This window comes from Corapipo altera, unplaced genomic scaffold, assembly GCF_003945725.1.
Source record: "Corapipo altera isolate COAL_440 unplaced genomic scaffold, ASM394572v1 23, whole genome shotgun sequence".
NCBI lineage: Eukaryota > Metazoa > Chordata > Aves > Passeriformes > Pipridae > Corapipo > Corapipo altera.
Window position 1 is genome coordinate 12,703,121 of NW_020884878.1, and position 22,473 is coordinate 12,725,593.

Below are 22,473 nucleotides of genomic sequence, written 5' to 3' on the forward strand. Positions count from 1 at the left end.
AGGGACGTGCTTTGGGTTGTTAGTCTTTGGTAGCAGCTCAGACTTGCTGGGTGTCTAGAAGACATTTCTGACTTCTCTGTACTCATGAGGGGAAGTGCTGAGGTAAAAAATTGCTTAAAAGCCCACAAACGTCTTCATTTGCGCAAAACCTGAACACAGTCACTCCTGTGCCTGCTGTTTCTTTGCAGGTAGACAAGGCCTTAGGATCTGTGCCTGTGACTCTATTTACAGGGGTCTCTCTGGAGGTTTGGGTGGGAGGCAGGGGTGGGCAGCCTCTGAAGGCACCACTGCAGGGAGCAGGGCCCTTCACTCTGATAGCACACATTAACCCAGAGGTACAAGGAAAATTTCTGGTTATGTCTTGTGCTGGTGAGACTTGAACTCCTTTAATGTTAGAAGACCACTGGACAGTGTGCATTTTGGTAGCACTTTCTTGTGTTGCAGGATCTTGCATTTATCTTGCCTCTGAAATAGGCTGGGTTTTTTTGACTATGGAATATCACAGCCTTCCCTTTTCTCAGCTTTTCTCAGTTACTTTACAGCACTGGTCTAGCCTCTTTATTCCTGTATCATTGTTTATTTGTATGCTTGGCTTCCTTTTTGTTTTATTTCATTTTGAGACAAAGTAGTCTTTTTCCACTCTAATTGTACTTCCATTCTCAGGGAAGTAACTTACCCACCCAACCTCTCCAGTCAGAAAGAAGTCCCCATTTTGTGACTGAAAGGAGAGCAGAGACATGGAGGTGGTTTATGCCGCTGCACCACTTGAGGAAGAACCAGGCCACTTTCCTAATGGCAAACCAGGGGGTTAAAAAGTTGATGGCTGAGTTGGTGTCTGGGGTATCTCACTGAGCAAGTGAGCTAAAATACGAAGAGGTGAGTGTGAAAGCAGAGACTTGGACTTGTGTGATTTGAAGTAATGGATGTTTTTACTTGGAGCAAAATAGGATTTAAAAAGCCCCAACATTTTGTTTTCTTGAGAAATGCTGGTGGGTTCTTGATGCAGGTGGTTTACTTGGGTTGAACACTGTACTTCAGCAATCTTTCTCATCAAATCTTTAATTTCAGGCATTAAATCAATATATGTTTATGATTATGTAATTGTGTTTTAGCTAGTCTCTTCACTCTTTTTCACCTTTGTTGTTTGAGCTGAGCTGTGACTGCTACTTTTCTGAAAAAAAAGTTGAAAATGTGCAGGAGAAATGGACGTGAAGGTTTTGTTATGCTGCATGCAGATATTACTTTAGTTTTCTCTTGGTGTCAAGCTGGCACGTAACATTGCCAAACCTCCCTTGGAAGAGCAGGGGAAATTTTCAATTCTCTTAAGTTCATAGGTCAGGAGGATTTTTTGTGAGGGTTTATGAAAATTAAATGCTTAATATGCAGTTGTCACTGTCATAAAGTGTAGTTAGGGTCTATAGTGCAATTCTTAAAGCTGGACATAGAGAATTTCACTGGTCTGTGCTAGAAAAGTTAAAAGATAATGAAGAAAAGCTACCCTTAAACTGCATGAATAGTTATTTGTAATTTTAATGTGAGATTGCAGTAAATCTGAGGAATGTGTTTTGTAATAATAGGAATCATTGGCAGTGGCTTTGTTTTTCTTTCTTTAAGAATTTCTTAGCAGTTGTACTTCTTGATTTAAAAAAAAAACCAAAAAAACAAAAAACCCAGCCCAAAACCAAAGAAAACCCCCTACAAAAACTAGCTGACCTCAGATGATTCAATGCTTTGTGGCTTTCTGCAAATTACTTAATTTGTTTCATTTTTCATTTCTAGAGAACCCACCAAACTCATATGCAAGGTACAAAGTAAACAGGATAAAGTTTTCCTGTTATTTGTGACTACCCACAAAAAACTATTTCCAACTGGAGAATCTATGTAGGAGAGCAGAGCGAGCAACATTGTCTTTCTTAATAACTCGAAATACCAATGAGCAAAGATAACCAACAATTTTAGACAGACTGGCAGACCAACTTTGACATCTAATCTTAACTCTTCTGAGCATTTGCCAGCCAAATAGTTTAAAATTTATTATGGAATATCACTTGCAAGTTTTGATATTAGTATGTTAATTTGGATGCCTGTAGATGAAGGAACTACAGTTCTGAATTGGTTCTATTTTTGCAGTTATACTCTTCATTTGGAGTAGCATGATACTAATGTGAGGGATAGGTAGTAGAACGAAAATGATAAGGCACACTCTTCTCGTCATCACTGTCTGCGAGTGAATGACACATAGCTGGCCTTTGAGTAGTGTTCCTGGTTGCACAAGTTCTCTTTGGATATTGAAAAACCTCTCTGCCCTGGCTGTCGCAGTGCTGATTCAACACAGTATGCAGGCTTGCATTTTATAGCTTTTGTGAATTTTGTAATCACGAAGCACTTTTTTCTCATAGTGCCTGCACAACGTTTGCAGACCTTCAAGAGTAGGGACATATTTGGTGAAGGATATGTAATTGATGTTGTATTGTGGAATGGCTTTTAAGTCACTTGGCAGTTTCTCTGCATAGTGCAAAAAGTTATTTAAGCAAGTCATTCTCTCTTGAGGTGGATTTTGCACTGATTATTGTGTTCCTCTCAGTGTATTTCAGAGCTGAAGGCAGGGGGTCATGAGGTGCAACTGAGAAAGTATTTTACTTCCCTTCCTCCTGCTTCTCTGTTTCCTCACAAAAATGTCTCATTTTTCTTGTTAAATACATTTTTTTTAGAAGGTTAGAAAAGGGGAATTTGTGTTTAGGAGGAATTCTTGATGTTAGTTTGCTCTTCCTGGGAAACAGCCAGAAACCCGTTTTAATCAAGGCTTCCAGAATTGCTGTCTTGTGGGTAACTGCAGTCTCTTGAGCGCTTGTGCAGGTCCTTGCTGCCTGACGGCCCTGGGCATGCTCTCACCACTCCCAGAGGTTTCATGCGCAGGTGTGAGCAGTCAGCAGTGACACAGAGTCTGTGAAAAGGTAGCTGATGGCTTAGTGCTGCTACATTTGGTGTGGTGCAGACATAGAAGTTCAGAAACGTGTTTCTGCTCTAAAACAATTGTTATTTCAGGTTCTGGTCCTGACTGTAGTTAGTCAAATGGTTGTTTTAAATTTTGTGGTGATATGGATAGTTCTATCCTCCAATTCTTTTTGATCCTGTAGAAACACTTCTGTGCTCATAAAATACTTGGACACCTGTAGAAGTTGTTTGGAATTCCCATGGATTAGCTTGGTGGCAAATCTGTGTGAAAGGTTTACTTCAAGCCTGCTGTTGCAGCGTAACTGGACACAATAAGCTCAGGATAAGTATTTCTTTGGAGTAAGAATCTTTGATACCCAGTAATCTCTCCATTATTACTTGCAAAGAGGTCACCACCTGTAACAATAGTAGGTTTCATCCTTGAGAGAAAACTAGATATGTAATGGTGAATACTGAGACCAAAAGGTTCCTCATCACTGCAGAAGGTGTCCTTAATGTTATTTGCAGGTTGTGTGTTAACGACTGCAGCAACTTGCACTAAACTCGGCAGGGACAGATGTCACAGTGGTGTGATTTCAAGATTTGATAGCTTGAGGCTGCAGATGCTAGTTGGAAATGCCCTTTTTTGAATAATAGGAAATCTCTGCCTTTTCTGTTTGCTTTTATGGTTACTGAAGTACCCCTATAGCCAGCGTGATGTATTTCTCAGATGGTGTACATCTGTAGCGCTTCAGCCTGTGTAACTGCCATGTACCTGATTCATATTGTTGATAGTTTTGTTGAGAAGAGCCTAGCCATGGCCACTCATCCCCCTCCTCAGTTGGTAGTGGAGAAGTAAGAGGACAGATCTGCTCAGTGGGGAGCTGTTGTTTGGAGTAGCAAGGTCTTTAACTCAAACTGTTGTTTAATAATTCTCAGCTTGCTGCATAACCTAGGTGCCTGTGCAGAGCTGTGGGGTCACCCATGGGTCTTGTTTTGGTTTCTCTCCTCCCAGTCTACCCCTATGTTGGTGCCTAGCATCTTGGTGTCTCTGGTCTCACATGCATGGCCTGGCCTTTCTGTCAGGGCTGTGTGTCAGCCTTACTGCCTAGCTCACCTCAGCTCTCCCGTGTACTCCCGCCCTATGTCATACTGGTTTTCCCATTCATGTTACAAGCTGCTTTGTGTCCAGCCAGTCCTGTTTTTCTTTTCTCAGTGTGCTGTTCCAAGAGATGCATGGAGGTGTCACCACACCTCCTGCTGCAGAAGGGGAGAGCTTCCATTCCCCTCCCTGGCTCTCCACATCCATCCCCTGCTTTGCAGCAGCTCTGGGTGCTCATTAGACCCTTCATGTGAGTCAGCTTAATAAGTTTAAATGACATCAAATTGTGTGAGCAGAATAGTTTTCTTTGAAGAAAATGACTTGAAATGGGCTTGTGGAAGAAAGGCCAGACATATGCGAGACATTAGGGAGGAAGACAGTGCAGGGAGGATCAGGGAAGCAGCAGGAGATGCGAGGACCCCTCCACCCACTACATCCGTTCTGGGAGATTTTTTTTTTAGGGGTCTGTTCCCTTAGGGACTGTCTTGGTGATGCTGCTGCTGTGAGAGATATGGGCATCTGGAGCTGCTCCTCCATGGTGTGAATTCAAAGTGAATGTATTACCAGAGCTTCAGAAGGTAAAATTTGGAATTGCCAACATCCCCCTGAGCCAACATGTTCTGTGGTTCGTCTATCTGCTCCCTTCTCACAGCTTTCTTTTGGCCAGACTGTTTTTATGGCAATGAAAAGAACAAATCTGGGGGAAAAAGCTGCATTCCTAACACATTTCAAGTTCTGTGCTAAAATAACCAGGGAACAAATTTCCTCAAATAAACATTATTTGGAATTTTTATATAGATGGGTTATGTGTTTTTTCCCAGCCATTGGTCTTGGAAAGAGCTCAATGCATAATTTTTTTTAATTGAGCTTCAGGCAGACAGTATCTGATACATAAGGCTGGGCAGTTAGTTGTGAGATATATGGAAGCAAAATCTTTATCATGAGGAGTTTTAATAGTGGGTAATGCTTTTATTCCCAGCTGTAACAACTGAAAGAGCTGACAAGCAACATTTTAATTATTTCAGTCTTTTTTTCAATTCTAAAAAACAACCAAACATTTTTATTTAGGTACTAATAGATTGTGTGAAGTAGGATTTAAAATTTTTGTATGCAGTCCATTGGGAGAAAAACTGACTGAACATTGAGTGTACCATGTAACTTTTCATGGCAATGCGTGGGTTTTAATGGATAGGAGGCAATCAGAATTGTATATATGAGAAAGAGCAAATGTATTAATAAATTGGGATTTAGTACACAATATCATGGCACAATCTACATATATAGTAAGTGACATAAAAAGGAGTACCAATTTCCTAGTAGAAAAGGATTTTTTTTTAAATAGAGTTTTCAGTCATAAACTTCTCTGGGGTAAGTTTGTGTTGCTCTCTCTCCCTATTAACACTTCTGAAACAGTTTACATGCAACTGTAGTTTACTCTTGGACAATGTGAAGGGGACTTGTAGTAACATTCCCCTTGTTTTTATTAACCTTAACCAGGAATGAATGCAGAAGCTGTAACCTGTGATTGGCAGGAGGGAGGTGGCTGTGCCTGACCCTGGGAGCGTGTCAGGAGGTCTGAAAGCACTCCAGTGCTGAGATGATCAGGGGGCTGTTAACCACTCCTCAGTCACTTGTTGCCTGGGAGACAAATGTAATCCAGGGATTTACTTTTTTTTTTTTGACCCTTCCTTGCTGGTTTTTGATTGGAGTCACTTTTGACTTCTGGCATGGAGGAGGTAGTGAAGCAGCACACCAAGTGTCATAAGATGGAAATTAATCACTAACCAAGGGGTCTGAGCACCAGTGATTTCCTTTCCTGTGATTGCTCTGTGTATGGGAAGACTAATGACAAATCTAAACAGAGAGCTAATGAAGCTCTTCATGCCTCCCAACAGTCAAGAAGGATTCTCAACTGGATGACCCTTAAGCTTTCTTTTTATTCCTACTCTCTTACATGATTGTAGAAAAACAAAAATAAGTGTCTTAAAAGAGAACTTCACATGGCTGGCGAGCTTTGCCTTAAACTGCATTTGGTTTTGCTGGTATATTATAAGTCAACTCAGTTGCAGTGAAAATATAGCAAATCTGCCTTCCTAGTGATTTTTTTTAACATAGAGTGTAATTCTTCTCAATACTTTTTGTGAGAGAGAGTTTCAGTTTTTCAGTGAGATTATTTTTGGCTTTTGCAAGAATACAGGCAAGCCAAACAAATTTATCTTAACTGTAATGAAAGGTTTTGAAGTTACTCTTCAGTAGTGACTTCATATTATAAGGCCCTCAGCTTAAACTAACTCTTATGGTTTTGGGGAGTAATCTCTTCCAGGTATATGAAAAGTCTATCTTGGAAGTAAATAAAAAAACAGAGAAGTTTGGAAACAATATGTTGTGTTCCAGTAAGTACAAGTAAGGTAAATGGTATTTAAATGTAGCTTTTTTTTCTTTCCCCAGCTTATCCCATGCTGTAAGAAGTAAGGAATCCAACCAAGGTTTTCTCCTGAAAAAACATTTCTAGTTTTGCACATTGCTTGCTTAAAAGGAAATTTTATGTTCTTCATCTGGCTCTTGGATGGAGCATGGAAGTGGAATTTGGGAGGTTCGGATTCTATTTTTGACTCTGTCCTTTGCCTAAAAAAGTCACTTACTAGGCTTATCGTGTCAAGTGTCTGGCTCATTCTGTCATATTAAAGAAGGCTAAGCCTAACAACCTTCTTTTGCAAACTGGTTTGAGATGTGTGGTGCACAGCTTCCACCACTGACACCAGCAATGGATCTTTCAGTCACCAGCTGTAGTGCTTTACTGAGAGTCCAAGAGAGTCTCTCTCTAGCCCTTTGAATCTTGATTTCTGGCTATGCAAGGGCCTTGCTTCACTTCAAGAGCTGGAAGATGTCTTCCCTTAGACTCTTCTGTGGCCTTGTGGTAGGGCACCCCTGGGAAGTAACGGGGGAGATGGGCTTGAACCCTGCCATCCTGAAGAGGCTTGGCCCCATGTTTCTGCTCCCCCAGAGCAGCATGCAGAGAATGGTTTCTTCATCCCCTCCAGCAGCCATGCTTGTTTCTGACAGAAAGCTATTACAGCTCCTGTGGGTAATGCCAGCCCCTCTACTTGTCTTTGGAGACAAGTTTCACATGGTGCTGTGAACTTCCTAGGTGCACCCACACAGCCATCCAGTGGCATTGGGGAAGATTTTTGTCTTCCATGTATTTGTTTTTGTGGAGAATTTGTTGCAGATTTGCTCTCTTTGTAAGCTTGGAAGGAGGTCTGTAAGCACTTAGCATGTTGCAATGCACTGTGTATCCTAAAGCTGTTGGTGAGGCAGAGGAGCATTTAGGAGGTGGTAGGGCAAAGATGGTAAGTTCTTGAAGGAAACAAGTGTCTGTTCTTGGTCTTCCTTATGGCTTAAGAAAGTTATATGCCACTTCTGGTGTGATTTTGTGTGTGTGTCTGTGTGTGTTTGTTCTTTAACATGTGAACTGAGAGCCTTGTTCGACTGATAGAAGTTGGAGCTGACAAAAGGGATGATCCTGGATTGAAAAGTGGCAAGAGGTGGTAACGCAGCCTCCCCCACCTGTCCCAGAAAACATAATCATTTACCATAAAATCTTATCATAATGCCTTGAGAGCTGCTAGTGGAGTTCAGTCAACAATTAGGATTGGTGGTTTTTTTTATTATGCTCAAGCAGACCAAGGTTCCTCCTGAGCTATCATTCTGTATGCTTTCATAGTGAAGCTGAGGGAAAGATGTTTTCATGTGTTTGAGAACTCACACAAAACAATTCAAAATATCCTCTCAGCCTGACCTCTGATGGGATTGAGACAAGATCTGAAATTTCACTGCTTGTAACTGCAGAGTAAATAATGAATTTTAGTTTAGTCTTTGCCTTAAAGATTGACCGCTTGTGTTGCTCTGTGTGTCCAGAAAGGGTAACTACAGTAACTGTTGTTTTAGCCAATCACAGTTTCACAACATGCTTAAATGGTTATGGGCTTTTTTTTTTTTGGTTGGTTGGTTGGTTTGTTTTGGGTTTTTGGGGTATTTTTTTCCCCTCAGGGGAGAAAAGATGATTAATTTCCTCTTGTAGTACAATGGTATTGATGTCATGTGGGTTGAAGGATAAAGTCCTTTTATTTTTAAAACAGTTGCTGGGGTGTTTAACCCCCTCCTTCCTAGCCTTGTTTCTTGTCAGTATAACAGCAAAAGGAAAAGAAAATCACTTCCAAAAAGAAGATACTTTTCTTCAAAGTTTCCATTTAACAGTTAAACTGTAGTTTCTTATTTTTCCAGTATGGGCTGATGGGGAAATTGCCAGATATTAATAAATCATATTCAGTAGTAACAAGAGAGAGGGGGAAAAAGAGCAGCCAAACATTCATTCTTTTTCCCCCCTCAGAAGTGTGATTTAAATCATACAGTTGTGATACATTATTACTGGAGTGATAATCTCTGGGAAGCAAACTATGTTCACTTCTGTCAGATAAAAAACCCAAACCCACTGCTTCTATTGACAAATACTGCTAAATAAATAAGGCTGTGCCATTAGATCAAATATTTGATTTTTTTTTTTTAATTCTTTTTTCTTTGCAGAGTATTGGAAAAGGGTCCTTGTGGTGTATAGACCCAGAATATAGACAAAATCTTATTCAGGCTTTGAAAAAGACACCCTATCACCCATATTCGCATGTGTTCAATACACCTCCCACATCTCCTCAGGCATATCAAAGGTAAGAACTAGATGTTTTATATAACTCTAAATGTTTTCATGCAATGTTGTGTGTGAATCTTGGGTAAGACATTCAGTGTAATTAAGTGATGCAGTTTGGAACTGAGCTAGTGAAGAAAGCCCAGGAGTGCTGGTATAGCAGCCTTGCCTTATGTCCAAGACACCTTACCTGCCATGCCCCTGCCTGGCATCAGTGAGCCTTCAGTCTTCCTGCCAGAGCCACAGAGCCACTTGGAAAAGAATACCTGGAATTAAAGTGCATATAAGCAAATGGAGGGCACTGAAGTGGCCACTTGTCCCTTTTATGAAAACGCAGTACCCTCACTCAGCAGAGATGGGCTTGTTTTTTTCTCCCAAGAGAAGTATGCAGCTGGTGTTGCTTGTGCAGGCGGGAGGTGTCCAGGTGAGCCCTGTACCCAGATGGCATGACCAGCACTTGTGTGATGGGCACCAGTGCTGGCTCTTGGGATCAGCCCGGATTGCCTGCTTTGCTTCAGTGAAACAGACATGGGGTGGTTTTTTTCCACTTGTTTTGCATTTTTTGGTCTGATTTTCTTGACAAACATTTGCAAAGACAGAGAATCTATGTCTGCCATCCGCCAAGTGAGAAGGCAAGCACTGGGCTTTGGCAGAACTGCTTTCTCCTCGCTGCTAATATGGAAATTCTTTGCTTCACTTTTTCCAAGCGTTGGCAGGGTGTCACGGCCGGGACAGGAATGCTGCTCGTGGCCCGTGTTGCCCCGCACTTCTCAGGATAGGGAAGGTGTTGGGGGCCAGCTGCAGCAGGGCCCGCAGCAGCGCCGAGACTGAGCGGTGACGCAGACGGTTCTCGTGGCGTCCGAGGTGGGGGGGGGGGTTTGTTTGTTTGTTTGTTTTAATTATTGTTTTTTCCGCGTTATCGTTGAGGCTGGCGGCCGGGCAGGGCAGCGGCCGGGCAGTGCGGCGTGATGGTCGCCGTGGCGACGGAGGATCTCCCCGGCAACGCGCGGGCCGGGCCGGCGCTGTCGCGTCACGAGGCCGCCGGGGCCCGGCCGCACCGTTGCCGCGGTAACGAGTAATCCCGGCACGGCGCTGGGAATGGGGACCCGGAGCCGGCTGCTGTGTCGAGGGGATCCCCCGCCTCGCCGAGGGTTCCCCTGGTCTGAAACCGGGGGTTGGCGGGGCTGGGGGGTCCCGAGGCGGCGGCCCGGCTGTCCTGCATGTCCCGTGGGCCGCTGGGGAAACACTGTCCCTAGCTCCACCTGCGGAAGTACCCCCACTACTGTGCTCTGCAGAAGGACAGATAAATAATTTAAATAGTGGATTAAAATCGTAGTTTGTACATTTGAACAAAGCGTGTTCCCTGAGCCTCGCTTTATCATTACTGCTGCCTTTTTAAGAGTATTTTAATTATACTTATACAGATTTATTGAGAGATTGCCGTATCAAGTAGAAGTGTAATGCACATCTGACATAGAAATGGAGGGATTTTGATCTCTTCTAATCCCCACAAACAAAAAAATCCGGCAAACACATGCAGGTAAAAGCCAGAGGATCTCCCATTTTTTTATGGCTGAAGCAACTGTTGATTCAATGGGGTGGATTTGCCAGAACCACTGTGCAATCTGCTGGCAGATGTTGCTGGCAGTAGCTTTTTCAGGTTTTGCTGAAGGAAGCAATGCAACAGCGCTGCTGTGAGCAGTGCTTGCAGGGATGAGCCCTTAGAGACACCCCGGGTGGATGTCAGGGAGCCCATAGTGGTGCAGCCGCCCTGTGTCCTGCACAGCCATGTGCCCACTACTCTGCCATCCTCATCCTGCACAGCCTTGGCCCGCTGCCACTCTGTATTTACTCTGTGGGGCAAAGGATGCCTGCAGAGTCTCAGACCTTGGGTAAAACTCATGCTGCCCTCTTCCAGTGGAGTGAGTGTCCAGAACCTCATGACCTGTTTTCATGAGTGGGAGAGGAGAGGTGTATTGGAAGGTGATAGATAACCTGGGATTTAAGAAAGCATTTTGAAAGACTGCCTGCTTTCACCAGTGCCCATTTGTAGCTGGACAAATGGCAAAGCTGTCTTCTGAGCAAGGAAAAAGGAGTGGGCTAGCAAAAGTCCCAAAACTGAAAGGGAAACTTCCTCTCCTTGGAAACCATGGAATGTCAGAGCTGCTGCTGCACTGCTTATGCAGTCAAGTGATTTGGAATCTTCCTTGTAATGACTGCATCATAAAACAAAGAGCTTGCGTGACTGCAGCAATAAATACCTTTTAAACACAGGTATTGTGTTTCAAAGGAGGCCGGATTTTGTATGAAGAAACTATAATCTTACTGCTACTTTTAGTTGACTACCTTTCAGCATTTCCACTGTTAAATAAAACTCAATCTTCACATAGTGTTCTAAAATATTTATTTATTCATTCTTATACTAATGTCTGGTGAAACATCAACATAAAGCTGGTCTAGGCTATCAGTGAATTTTGAATTAATTCTGAATTGGGAGTTACATGACACTTTTTTGAATATATTTCCAATATATTCACAAGGAGTTTAACATTCCATGTGTGTTTGAAAAAAACCCCAGTAATCTGATGTGTGATTGCTTTCTCATGTGTACAAAGACTTCAGTAAGAGTAGAAAATGTAAATCCAGTCCACCATAGTCAGATCTCCAGAGCAATAAATTGTCATAGTAACAAATTCCAAGGGAAATGTTTCTGATGGAGAGGACAATACATATAGAAAAAATCCTTGGATGGCAGGGGTTTCGCTGTCCATCCATCTTACATAGCGGAAGCCCACAACTAAGAGAAACTGTCACCTGATATTAATGAAATATATCTGCAACCAGATAATTTGCCAGTATTACTTCTGCCTCCGGGTATGGGATTAATTAGAGGAATTACAAGATTTTTAAGGGTCAGTTGTTGCAATTCCAGGGGGACAAATTGACCTATTGCTTGTCTTTATCGGATGTTTTAAAAGAATAACGATGCACAAATGAATCACGTGTTCTGTTTAGTATCTGCGTAAGCAGCTTAGGGTTGAATTGAGCACAGAGTGGAGGAATGCATTATAAAAATATCCCAGGCAAGATGATCACCAAACACACAAATTCTCCTTTTCTGAGCAGAGTTAATTACATCAGATAATTTAGCTTCCTGCATAAGCATAAAAGGCTGGACCTTTTATGAAAGAGTTTTATGATGTGAACACACATGTTTGGATGGCTGGGTCAGTTTATACCAGTATCATATGAGCTAAAACATAACTCAAACCAGGATATTTGGATTACATTGGGTTCCGTGTATAGAAGACTGTAGTTTCTGGGAAAAAGGCAACCTTGCTGTGTTTGTACATAAGAAGGAACTTCAGACTTCGCTTATGTGAATTGCTACTGCAATTTAGGGCAAAGATTATCTGTAAGCTGGAAGAAGAGAAGAAGAATATAGCAAATTGAATAATTTTAATTGGTTTGGATGTGTATTCTTAAAAAACAACACTCATGCAAAAAAACAAAACCCCTTGGATTTTTATCTGGTTCTTCTGATTGAAGTGTATGTCATGAAGCGCAATTTATGATAAATTTCAAGAGTGAACTAACAGTGATACACATGGTTGTTAAAAAAACCCTTTCTCCTTGGTGCGCAAAAATAGTACTTTAGTCTAATGTGTTTCTTTTTAAATATTTACAATTGTGTTGGCAATAGCAACCTTGAAATATTTGTAGACACAAACTTGGTTAAGTAAATATACAAGTCAGTGCCCCGATATTTCATTTATATGTTTTATTTCCAGTTTCCTGACTGTAACTGAAGCGTGGGTGGGATTTTCTCTTCCAGTAGCGCTTAGAGGGGATCTTGGAATGGATTTTTCTCTGGCTGTATTACATGGGCCTATTTCTCAATTCTGTTTCTCCTTCTGCTGCTGAAAAGTATCAGAAAATGTTATCTAAAATAACAGAAATTATTAGTTTCTCTGAGTGATAAAAAAATATTTGAAGATAAGGGTGACCACCCAGAAGTATTCTAGATCCCTTTACAGACTTGTAGGTAATAATTTCATGGCTTTTCATTTTTTTCCAGAGTTTTCTGTTAATTGCAATTTGTTAGAGCATTGGCAAATGTTGACACATCTGCCCTATAACTGATACAATTGCTAACATACCCAAGTTAGAAATTGAAGAGGTTTTTCTTTTGTGTGCTGCCCCCCCAACCTGCCTGTTCATAAAGGCTTCATTGAGTTCCTCATTAGTTTGCTCCTTCCCATTGGAACAACTCCTTGGATGAGCTTGGTTCTGCTTCAGGAAGAACTGAGATCCCAGCTAGTCCTGAACTAAATTTGTGTTTGACTTCGGACGTGAAGTCCACCTGTGCACATCAGAGCACTCCTATCAGAAAAATGCCTCCTCTGGTGTGCATCACTGCATTTCAGCTGGGCTGCCCTCTGTAGAGAGGGCTTGAACCTTGCAGGGCTGAAACCGATGGGAAAACATGTAGCAAGAACTCACCTGCAGCATGGTTTTGGTTCTTGGAGGGCAGTCAGTTTATGTGGCATCTGCTGGTGGTTGGTGGAGCAGATGCTGCAGAGCCATCCTGCTGCACTGCTGGACTCCTGGCCAGTGCTACAGCCTTGGTGATGGGGGGGAAACAGGCCCCACAGGGAGTCAGCAGAAAACCACCTCTGCGGCTTGTGTAGTCACTTCCCAGAACAGTATTTCATTTAAATGTGCATGGCTTTGTCATCTGGTTTTACATTCCCTTTCCCCTGTTGAAGTGTAGGTACAGGGGTGGGCTAATGGATCACAGAGAGCCTGCAGGTATGTGAGTGACTACATATCTTATGAAACATTGCTAGCCTGGAATTTAAAACATTTAAAGTGGCTTCTGTTTTATCAAATTTAGTGTCTCTTATCACTTTTTGCTGCTAAATGCCATGAGCTCTTTCAACATTCTTCACTTCTCCAGTGTCTTGTCTTTTGATACCTCCTTCTGACAAAAATATTCTTTTTCCGGAGACAGAGATTAAGAAAAGTGGACTTTATGATTAGGGTTAGGGTTTTGAGATCTATTCATACAGACACAATGAAAAATTCATGCAACTTGGTGGCTAAAGCTGTATTCCTGAAAATCCAAGATTCACAAATCACTGTGAGAAAGTGATGGCCATCACTGTGAGCCCTGTGGTAAATGGCAGGAGAGGTGGCCTGAGCACACTTACATTTGCATTTTGCCTATTTTGAGACTAAAGACACACAGTCTTAGCACTGTCAGTCCTGGCTTTCTGCTTCCATCTCAGCAGTACGAGCTCTCCCACATGCAGTGAAGAGAGTGAGGGGCAGTCCTGTGGCAGGAGCTCCCAGGCAGTGCCTGTGTGGGGCCCTCGCTGCACCCCCACTCCAGGTCCCCCATGTCCCCTGCACACTGCTGCAGCAGAACCTCCTCCAGCAGTCACTGCCACATGCTGTCGGGATTAGGTTTACATAGAGCCCCCTCAGTTTGGGGAACACTGAAGATGTTACAGGGATGTGAGATGGACAGGTGTTCCCCGCCGAGGGCAACTCTTGGCTGCTGAGGAAACTGCTCTTGCTGGAACAACTACTTCAAATATTTGCAGGTTTGATTTTACTGTCTCAAGCTTCGACCTTTCACAGTTGCTTATTGAAGCTAAATCTGCATCAAAGTCAATAGTTGTAGGTTATCATACTGGGCAAATTATAAGCATTCTTCCTATCTGTACACTTTATAAGTTGAGATCAGAAATTATCTTCTGTGGCCATTTAGTGAAGCTGGTGAAACGATTTTTACCCATTTGCTGAAAGACTCTGCAGGGTGTCTCACTGCAAGAAAGAACTTAGAAAAGGAATTAGTTGGTTGTCCTTTGCAGTCTGGAAACACGGATTTAATTCTGTATTATTGTTTTTGCTTTCAATAGGAAATGAAGCTGACCATAGAGCAGTCTACTAGTAATTTGTGTGCATGTTACAACCACTTTATCAAGATTGACCTAGATATTTTACTTCCTGGGCAGAGTAAGAATGAGTTTTCTTCTCTTGGTGTGGTGTTAAGGTGGAGTCTTTGGGGAATTTTTGTTTTGATGTTTTTGTAGTTCAGAGGTCTCAGAGAACACAAGTTCTTCCAAAATGTGCCCTCTGCCATCATCACATGTCTTGATTTGAAGAGCATCTATACTTTGGAATTATGCAGCTTTATGTCTGTTTTCTGGCAGGTTAGATAATATTGGTTCAGTTTGGTGCCAGGTATGAATAGCAAAGGAAAAGAGAACTTTTACTTGAGTGAACACACTGATAAGTGCATATATATTTGAGGATTTGCCAATCCAGGACTTGGTTTCTAACATATTCATATCAGCTCTCTAGCCATTAGACTTCTGTGATAGAAGAAGTGATTGAGCATAGTTTCAGAAAACAAAACAGATCGACTCTTACCTTTTAAAAGGTGCTTATTTTTAGTACCTTATAGTATGAGGGAGATGTAGGGGACAATGGTAAGTTGGGAAAGGTGGCTACAGATCTTGGACAGAAAAAGAAGAGCAGAAAGTCTTGAGTCTGTCATCTCTTTCACACAGCAGTTTCATGCATCCTTTCTGCAGCATCCTTGTGCTCAGCAGGAATGGCTGATGGAAATACTAATAACCCTCTAATCACATCTTCATTCCTCTCAAAATTAGTTAAATGCTTCTGAGCCTTCTAGGCTGAGATGTTTTCAATTCTTTCTCATTCATACCCACTAAATAGAAAAAATGTCGTTTCCCATTTGCCAAATACATGAAGATTTGGTTGAGTCTTTGTTTTGTCTGCACGTTTGTAGGCTTTTGATAAAGTACTTCAAAGCAACATTCTTAGCCTTTCATGTTTCTCTAGATGCCGGGCAAACACCAGGTCTTTGTTTTATGTTGTTATTTTTCTTAGTTCCATTTGTTGAACAGTCTTCCCAGTTACTTGGCTTCTTAGGCTCTTTCTCCCCTCCTTTGTGCCTTCTGTAGATAAATATAGCCTTATTCCAAAGATAACTTGGAATGGTACCATAGATATTTCCACTCAGTCCATGGGAAAAGGAAAGTCTAGGGGTGTGTTTTGAAATTTTTGTTACTTTGTAAAACTCTCTCTAGCTTTGGGTATTTCCCTATGAAAATTGTTGAGTGACCTCATTGACTTAGTTACTGTCTTCAGAAACTTGAATCATGTGAGTGCTGTGCTTCTGAGACTGTCTTCTGCAGCTCTTCATCCCTCTTTTCTGTCCCCAGAGTGTGTGCTGTGCGTTGAGAGCACGGGTTGCGCAGTGTATGTGTCGCATGGTGTAGCAAAAAGAGAGCCTGGGGGACACCTCTCCTTTGTCTGCTTGGCAGCATGAGTCCACCTCTCACCCTTCGTCCCATTAATAACCATTGCATCGCTGTAACAACTGCAGCAGTTGTGTGGGTGGGGAAGCCTGTGCAGTGTTCAACAACAGTTCACTGAAGTTTTAGTAGTTGAAAATTAAGGCTCAGGAACGAGGGTTTGTGTGATGAACAGTGGCTTTCATGAACATCGTGTTTGCTAATCATATAATATTACCATAGTGGAAATCATCTGACTTTTGCGTTTGAAAACACACTCATGAAGCTTGGGAAGCTGCAAATAGTATCATAGCATGTCACGTTTTACTGCTGTTGGATTAAGAAAAAGTTTTTTTATTTCCAGAACTGAAGTTAAATTTTTAAATTCAGTTTTAATTACTCTTTTTTTTTTTCTTCTAGATTTTATTCACTTCTCTATTATTTATTAGACCTTTCTTTGCTTTAGTGCCTGTATAAAGAAAGATTGACAGGGAAGGTCACCTTATTTTTAGTTCTGTTGTAAGACTGACATTCATAGAGCAGTGTCTGGTGTTTTATTAATAGTAATAAACATTCTGTGAATAAAAATTGTTTTGATTAATTGAGAATCTTTCAAAGGTAGGTAAAGGTTGGCTTTTCTGTAAAGGTTATGATTTTAAGACATTTTACAGTTTAACTCCTCATCGTTTATTTAATATTTGTTTAAACAACAGTAAAGTGCATTGATTATTTCCAAGAATTTTAGCTCTGTCTTAAACAAAAAGCTGCGTGGACCTTTCACCTAGCATTTGAATATATATTAGGTAATAGAGAACAAATTTTAACACAGGCAGCTGTTGCAGTTTATGCAAAACTCCCAATATTTGTGTAACCAATTTGTTCCGTATGCAATATTGCACTGAGAATATCAGTTCTACCACAGGTTCAGAGGCTTTGGCTAAGGGAAGAGGCCAAGCAGACTTGCTTGGCAGCTCCTCATTGTCTTGTGAGAGTCCACTAGAGTCCAAGAGTTGGAGGAACTGACTGCAGGTGACCCATCTTCTCCCCAGGTCATAACAGAAGGTGACAGGTAGACCATAAAAATGCTGATTGTCCATAGAGAAATATCCTTGGAGATGAGCATTGCTAGTGAGAATCAGTTCCTCTTCTCTCTGCATGACGTTAGTGGGAAGCAGAATGTAAGAGGGACAGGTTTTATTGCTGCTCACAGTGTGACTGTGGAAAATCCTAACAACGTGGGTCCAGGGGGGATTGAGGTGGCCCCTCTGGTCTTGCATTACCCATCACAAGTGCAAAACTGAGCTGGGTAGTGAACCTTCAGCCTGGGCTCTGGGTCAGCAGGCAGAGAGTTGGAAGACCTTGAACTTAAGGGGAAGGTAGACTGACCTTCAGACCTTGCAGACTGACCAGCTGGTCTTTGACCTGAACAAAATCCTCTGATTTCCTTATCTTCCAGTCATAGGGGGCACCTGCATGCTGAGCCGGGCTTGCCCCAGTAGTGTTTCCAATTACTTTATACATATAGTTAAAAGAAAAGTGTAATTGCATTTCATAGGTGTCTCCATAATCTCTACCTGTGTATCTGACGCAGTATTTCTCAAAGTATCAATCAGTCTTTCTGTAAATTATTTTTTTTAAAGCACAGATATCCTATTTCTTTAGTAATAATGTATTTTAAGATAAAAAGCTTGAAACAAGTTTCAGTGGATTAGTCTTTTTGAATATTTATTAGGCAATTCACTTTTTCTGGGGTATTTAGAATATCCCAGCATATAGACATGTGTGTATACAGGATGCTGTATGGCAGCAGTGTAGTAACTCTCTCTTCAGTTTGGTATGCTTTATGGGGAATTCAGGTTTTTTAAGCTGTTCGTTTGAATAAAGTAAGTTTTGGCATAATTTTGTTTGTTAGTATTTGAATGCTTGAATCATGATTTTTGTCATCATCAGATATGACTTAACTTCTGACACCATAAAGCCTCGTCTCAGGTCTGGTGTCACATGCAGGTTGTGGTTACTGACGATGTTTTTTCTGGCTTTTATAACTCCATCGCCATTGCACACAGATATCTGTTGTATCCAGTTTTTAATGTGTGTGAATCTGCTCTCTGTATGATCCTACTATGTAAAAGTGATATTCCTCCTATTTTGATGGAACTGTGTTTCGTAGAAATAAAACATGTAGGTTTTGCTAGACTTGTTTTTGTTCACAGGAACTTCCATGGTTCAGATGAATAAAAAAAGAAAAGGCTTAAATGGTATTAAAATCTCACTCTGAACTTTTGGAACAAAACGTGTAGAGTCTTTTTTAATACTAAAACTTTTTTACACTTGTGTTTGAAATTTTGACTTGGAAAAATCAAACTGGTTGTTTCATCAGAATAAACTACTTATAAAAAAACTGATTTTTGGAGGAGCTGGAGGATCCTTAGTGGAGAAATTTCCGTTCTCCACACAGTCCTCTATGGCTGGGATCACAGACTGTTTTTCACATGTTCACTTGTTCATCCCCAGGTAAAAAGATGGGAGGTGAGATGTATGTCTCTTTGCCTGTCCAGTGTGTCCAGTGTTAGAGTGGCTTGATAAAATGATTGTTCCCCTTTCAAAGCAGAAGTGCTCAGCACTTGCACTTCTTGGGATTTTTTTGTTGGTTTTTTTTTTTTTTCAGTGAAGCCCTGATGAAACTCTGAAGGTTATATTTGATTATCTGGACTGTATTTTTTCACAGATGTTTTGACCTTGTTTTGGGAGCCCCTCAGTTTTTTAAAGAAAATCTATCAAGTGGTTTTAGTACAGCTAAAGATAAATGAGAATTTGGGGGCTGTGTTTTACATAGATTTCAAGAAACTCTTGCTGGCTTTCTTAGCATTCCAGTTGGCCTTGAACGCAGTCTGTATTTGTGAGGTGCTGATTGATGGCATTTGTTCTGTTTCTGAATTGTGAAACTGTTTGTAAAATGCAGCATTTGCCTTTTTTTTTTTTTTTTTGGCTACTGGTTAAAAAAATAGGGGTGAGAAGGTTAGGCAGGGTGTAAATTACTTGGTGGAGCATGGTACCACAGGAGAATGCTGAGGATAACGATTAAACAGTAGTCCCCCAAAAGGTGGAATTCTGTTAAACTGTGTCCACACCTAATATACATACATCTGGAAGAGGATACTAATCCTTGTGAGACTTTTAGGTTTAAATCTATCTCTCCAATAGTTCAAGTCCACATCGGCTGTAGTAGCAAGCACAGATTTTTTTTTTATGTTGCTCTTACACTTTCTGTGAAACATTCATCTCTGCTGCTAGGCCATGGAAACCCTGGACTAAACAGGCTGTGGGTTTCATCGAGTTTAGTTGTTTTCATGTTGTTATGCTTTGGATAAGATTCCCCATTTTGCATCTGAGGCTTTTTTCCCCTATATCTGTGTGCGGTTTTAGTGATAAATGTGCAAACCTCTTGGCGTTTCAGTGCACAGGTATGTGTACATACTGCAGTGTACTTTTTGTGTCAGAAGGCAGCCTGGCCGCCAGGGAAGCTGCTCTCTCTTGCACTTAGAAACAAAATGTACTGTTTTAGAGCAGGTGACCTATTTTCATTACAAAAGAGCGAATACTCAGAGAACAGTGATAGGAGAACTGCTTGAGACAACTAATCTGAAGTGGGTTTGTGTAAGCAGTTTGACTAGCAAACACATTAGAGAAGTTAATTTTTTTGGTAAATAGTTTGGAGATACTAGAAGAGGAGCATGGGTAGGGTGCAGCCCAGCTCTCTGTGCGGGGTAAAGTTGATTAGGTTGTCATATATACCTGTGTATCTGTTTACAAGGGATCATGGTTTCTACCTCTGTGGTTTAAGATCCTTTATTCTTTTGTGAAAGGGGAACGAGTGAAGAGATTGGCCAACTCAAATATGAGTGTGGATCAGGTTTATAAAAGATCTTTCTTTTCATCCTGACTCATTTCTGCTTTGTTGGCAATCCCCTCCTGTTAGTTGCCAGTACTGGCTCACTCTCTCAGCTCATGTGTATACTTCAGTTATGTATGGTAATTTTTTATTGCTCTGCTCTTAAAACATCCAAGATTACTCAGCCAGTGAGTCTTGCTAATACAATTGTAAATGTATTTCTTTCTTGGCTTGCTGCAGCATGTGTGCACTTGTTCAATTTTCTTTTCATTAGCTTGTATGACATATTTTTGGTATTAGAATCAGGACTACATGAACTTTATTTGTTAAAGTGAAGTAACTAGTTTATTATTCTGCCCTTTTTTAAGTTAGTGTCCAACTTTATACAGCTGGTGGGGTTTTGCATTTGTTTCTTATGGCCCTTTATACCTGACTGCTGTTGTCAGTTGTTCTCTGCGCTGCAGTTTTTAACCTCACTGATGGGTTCTCTATGTTGTCTGCCTGAGTGATATAAATATTGCAGAGCTCTACGCCTCTCACTGCTTTTTTTCCCTGTAACTGTTTTTATCACAATTCCATTATATATCCTTCCAAAGGAAATTTGATTCGAACAGTGGTTACAGGCTTGATGGAGAACTTCCTAAGGTTAGTTTGAAAAACTAAGATGCAAAACAGACTCTTGTTTTGACACTTTCACTTCAACGTTTAGAAGTGTATATAATTCTGGGGTTTAGTCTTGTGTAGCAGGGGTGCTGTTTTTTAAGAAAAAATATATGAAATTCAGAAAAATTAATTGCATAGTAATGTAGATACTGAAGGTTGAGTTATTAAAAATGTAACAATGCTTTAAAATGCCCATGGAGCATTGGGATTTCATAACTGATGGTAGTGCATGATGCAGGATCCAGTAAAAGTATATGAAACAGAGATGTAAATTTAGCAAATTGGGCATCATTTGTGTTTCATTAATTTTTATATTTAATCTGGATAAGCAGATGGAGAAAAAATATAAACAAGAAGGAATTGGGTTACTTTTAATTATGTAACTTTCCTGAAAAGACGCTTTTTTTTCCAAACAGCTGTCTGATCAATGGCAAAATTCATAACAGCTCCCCAAGTATTTAAGATCTCTATTAATTGGAATTCCTTCTGTATATAAAAGATTGTTCTCTCTTTAGCTGTTTTGCATATGAAAGTTTAAGAAGACCATTTCTCTCATGAGATTAAAAAAATAAATAAAACAATTAATTAGAATGAAATAATTTTCTAAACTTAAGGGAATTAATAACAAACAAAGCTTCTGGAGTTACCAGCTTTTATTTTGCAGCTTGCAAGTATAATATGATGTATGAGGAAGGTTTTATGCAAACAGATCTTTTGCATGATAGTTTAAGAGCCACAGTCAGCTATATTGCTAAAGCGATGTAGATCTTTTGGTTATTAAGTATATTTTGCTGCTTTTGCCTCTTTTACCTTCAGATATAGAAATAGACTTGCTTAGATTTTGGAGGGAAAAGAGGCTGGAAATATCTTCAGAAAGTGTTAGAGCTGGTCTTTTTCTGTCATCCTTTGACATATTACTATAGAAACTCTGCTTTGAAAACGGGGCAAGTTGTATCAATGAGCTCTGTATTTTGTAATTATATGGAGCAAGAACTTTAGGAGTTGGGTTTGTGCTGAGTGACACTAACAAAAAAAAAACCAACAAAAAAAAACAACCAAAAAAACCACAGCAAGGTAATTTTTGCCTATTTCTGTTCCCATCTGCCATCCTTGGTTCACTGTGTTGGCTATGAGATGCCCCTGAGAAGAGTGGTCAGCACTTTGTGGGTGGCGCTCTTAGGCATTACAGTTAAAAACCCCACTAACAGCTGCTCTCTGATCAGTTAACCCCCTCACACACCCCAAACTGACACAGGAAACTTTTTACAAGCTCTTGGGATTTGCCACTGAATTTGCCCTTTGGCTAGTCTAATGCAACAGAAGCATACTTGAGCTTTGACCATAGACTGTCACAGTGGCAGGCAGACTAATTCTCAAAGAGCTGCCTGGGGACCCTCGGAGCAGTATCATCTGATTGTGCAGCAGAGAGTTGCTGTTGGGCTTAGATTTGGAGGTTTGTTGGGGGTTTTTTTGGTGTGATTTCTTCATTTTTACTTTGCAAAGTCATTTTAATATGGTCTCGCTGCCCTTGTACAATAGCAAACTGTTCTCTTAGTTGTGCTGGTGAAGTCACTTGTATAGTTGCACTGTAAATGTGATCCTGGGGATTTGGTGTTTTAAGGTATTGGAACTTGTCAAGGATGAGGTCTTAAAGCATTCCTACCAGTGAAGGTACTCTGGCCTGGGGAAAAGAGACTGGCAACGTGAACTGATCTCCACTTGCTGTCTTCTAGTTACCAGTTTTCAAATTGGTAGAAAAAGGAGGTTGTTTTGATGCCATAAACAAGTTAACAGTATCTCTGTGGACAAGGTGGTCGATTTTCATGGGGATGTCTCTCTCCTTCTGTTTTAT

At 40.9% G+C, this 22,473-nt stretch overlaps 1 protein-coding gene across 5 annotated transcripts in view; it reads left to right on the plus strand.

The window, feature by feature from the left end:
- Positions 1–22,473, plus strand: part of FOXN3 (forkhead box N3) — a 134,855-nt gene that overhangs the window by 20,064 nt on the left and 92,318 nt on the right. For all 5 annotated transcript variants that reach the window (XM_027637604.1, XM_027637605.1, XM_027637607.1 and 2 more), the window contains exon 3: positions 8,621–8,757. In XM_027637604.1, the coding sequence (XP_027493405.1) occupies positions 8,621–8,757 (137 nt within the window). The remainder of the gene's footprint in view (positions 1–8,620; positions 8,758–22,473) is intronic.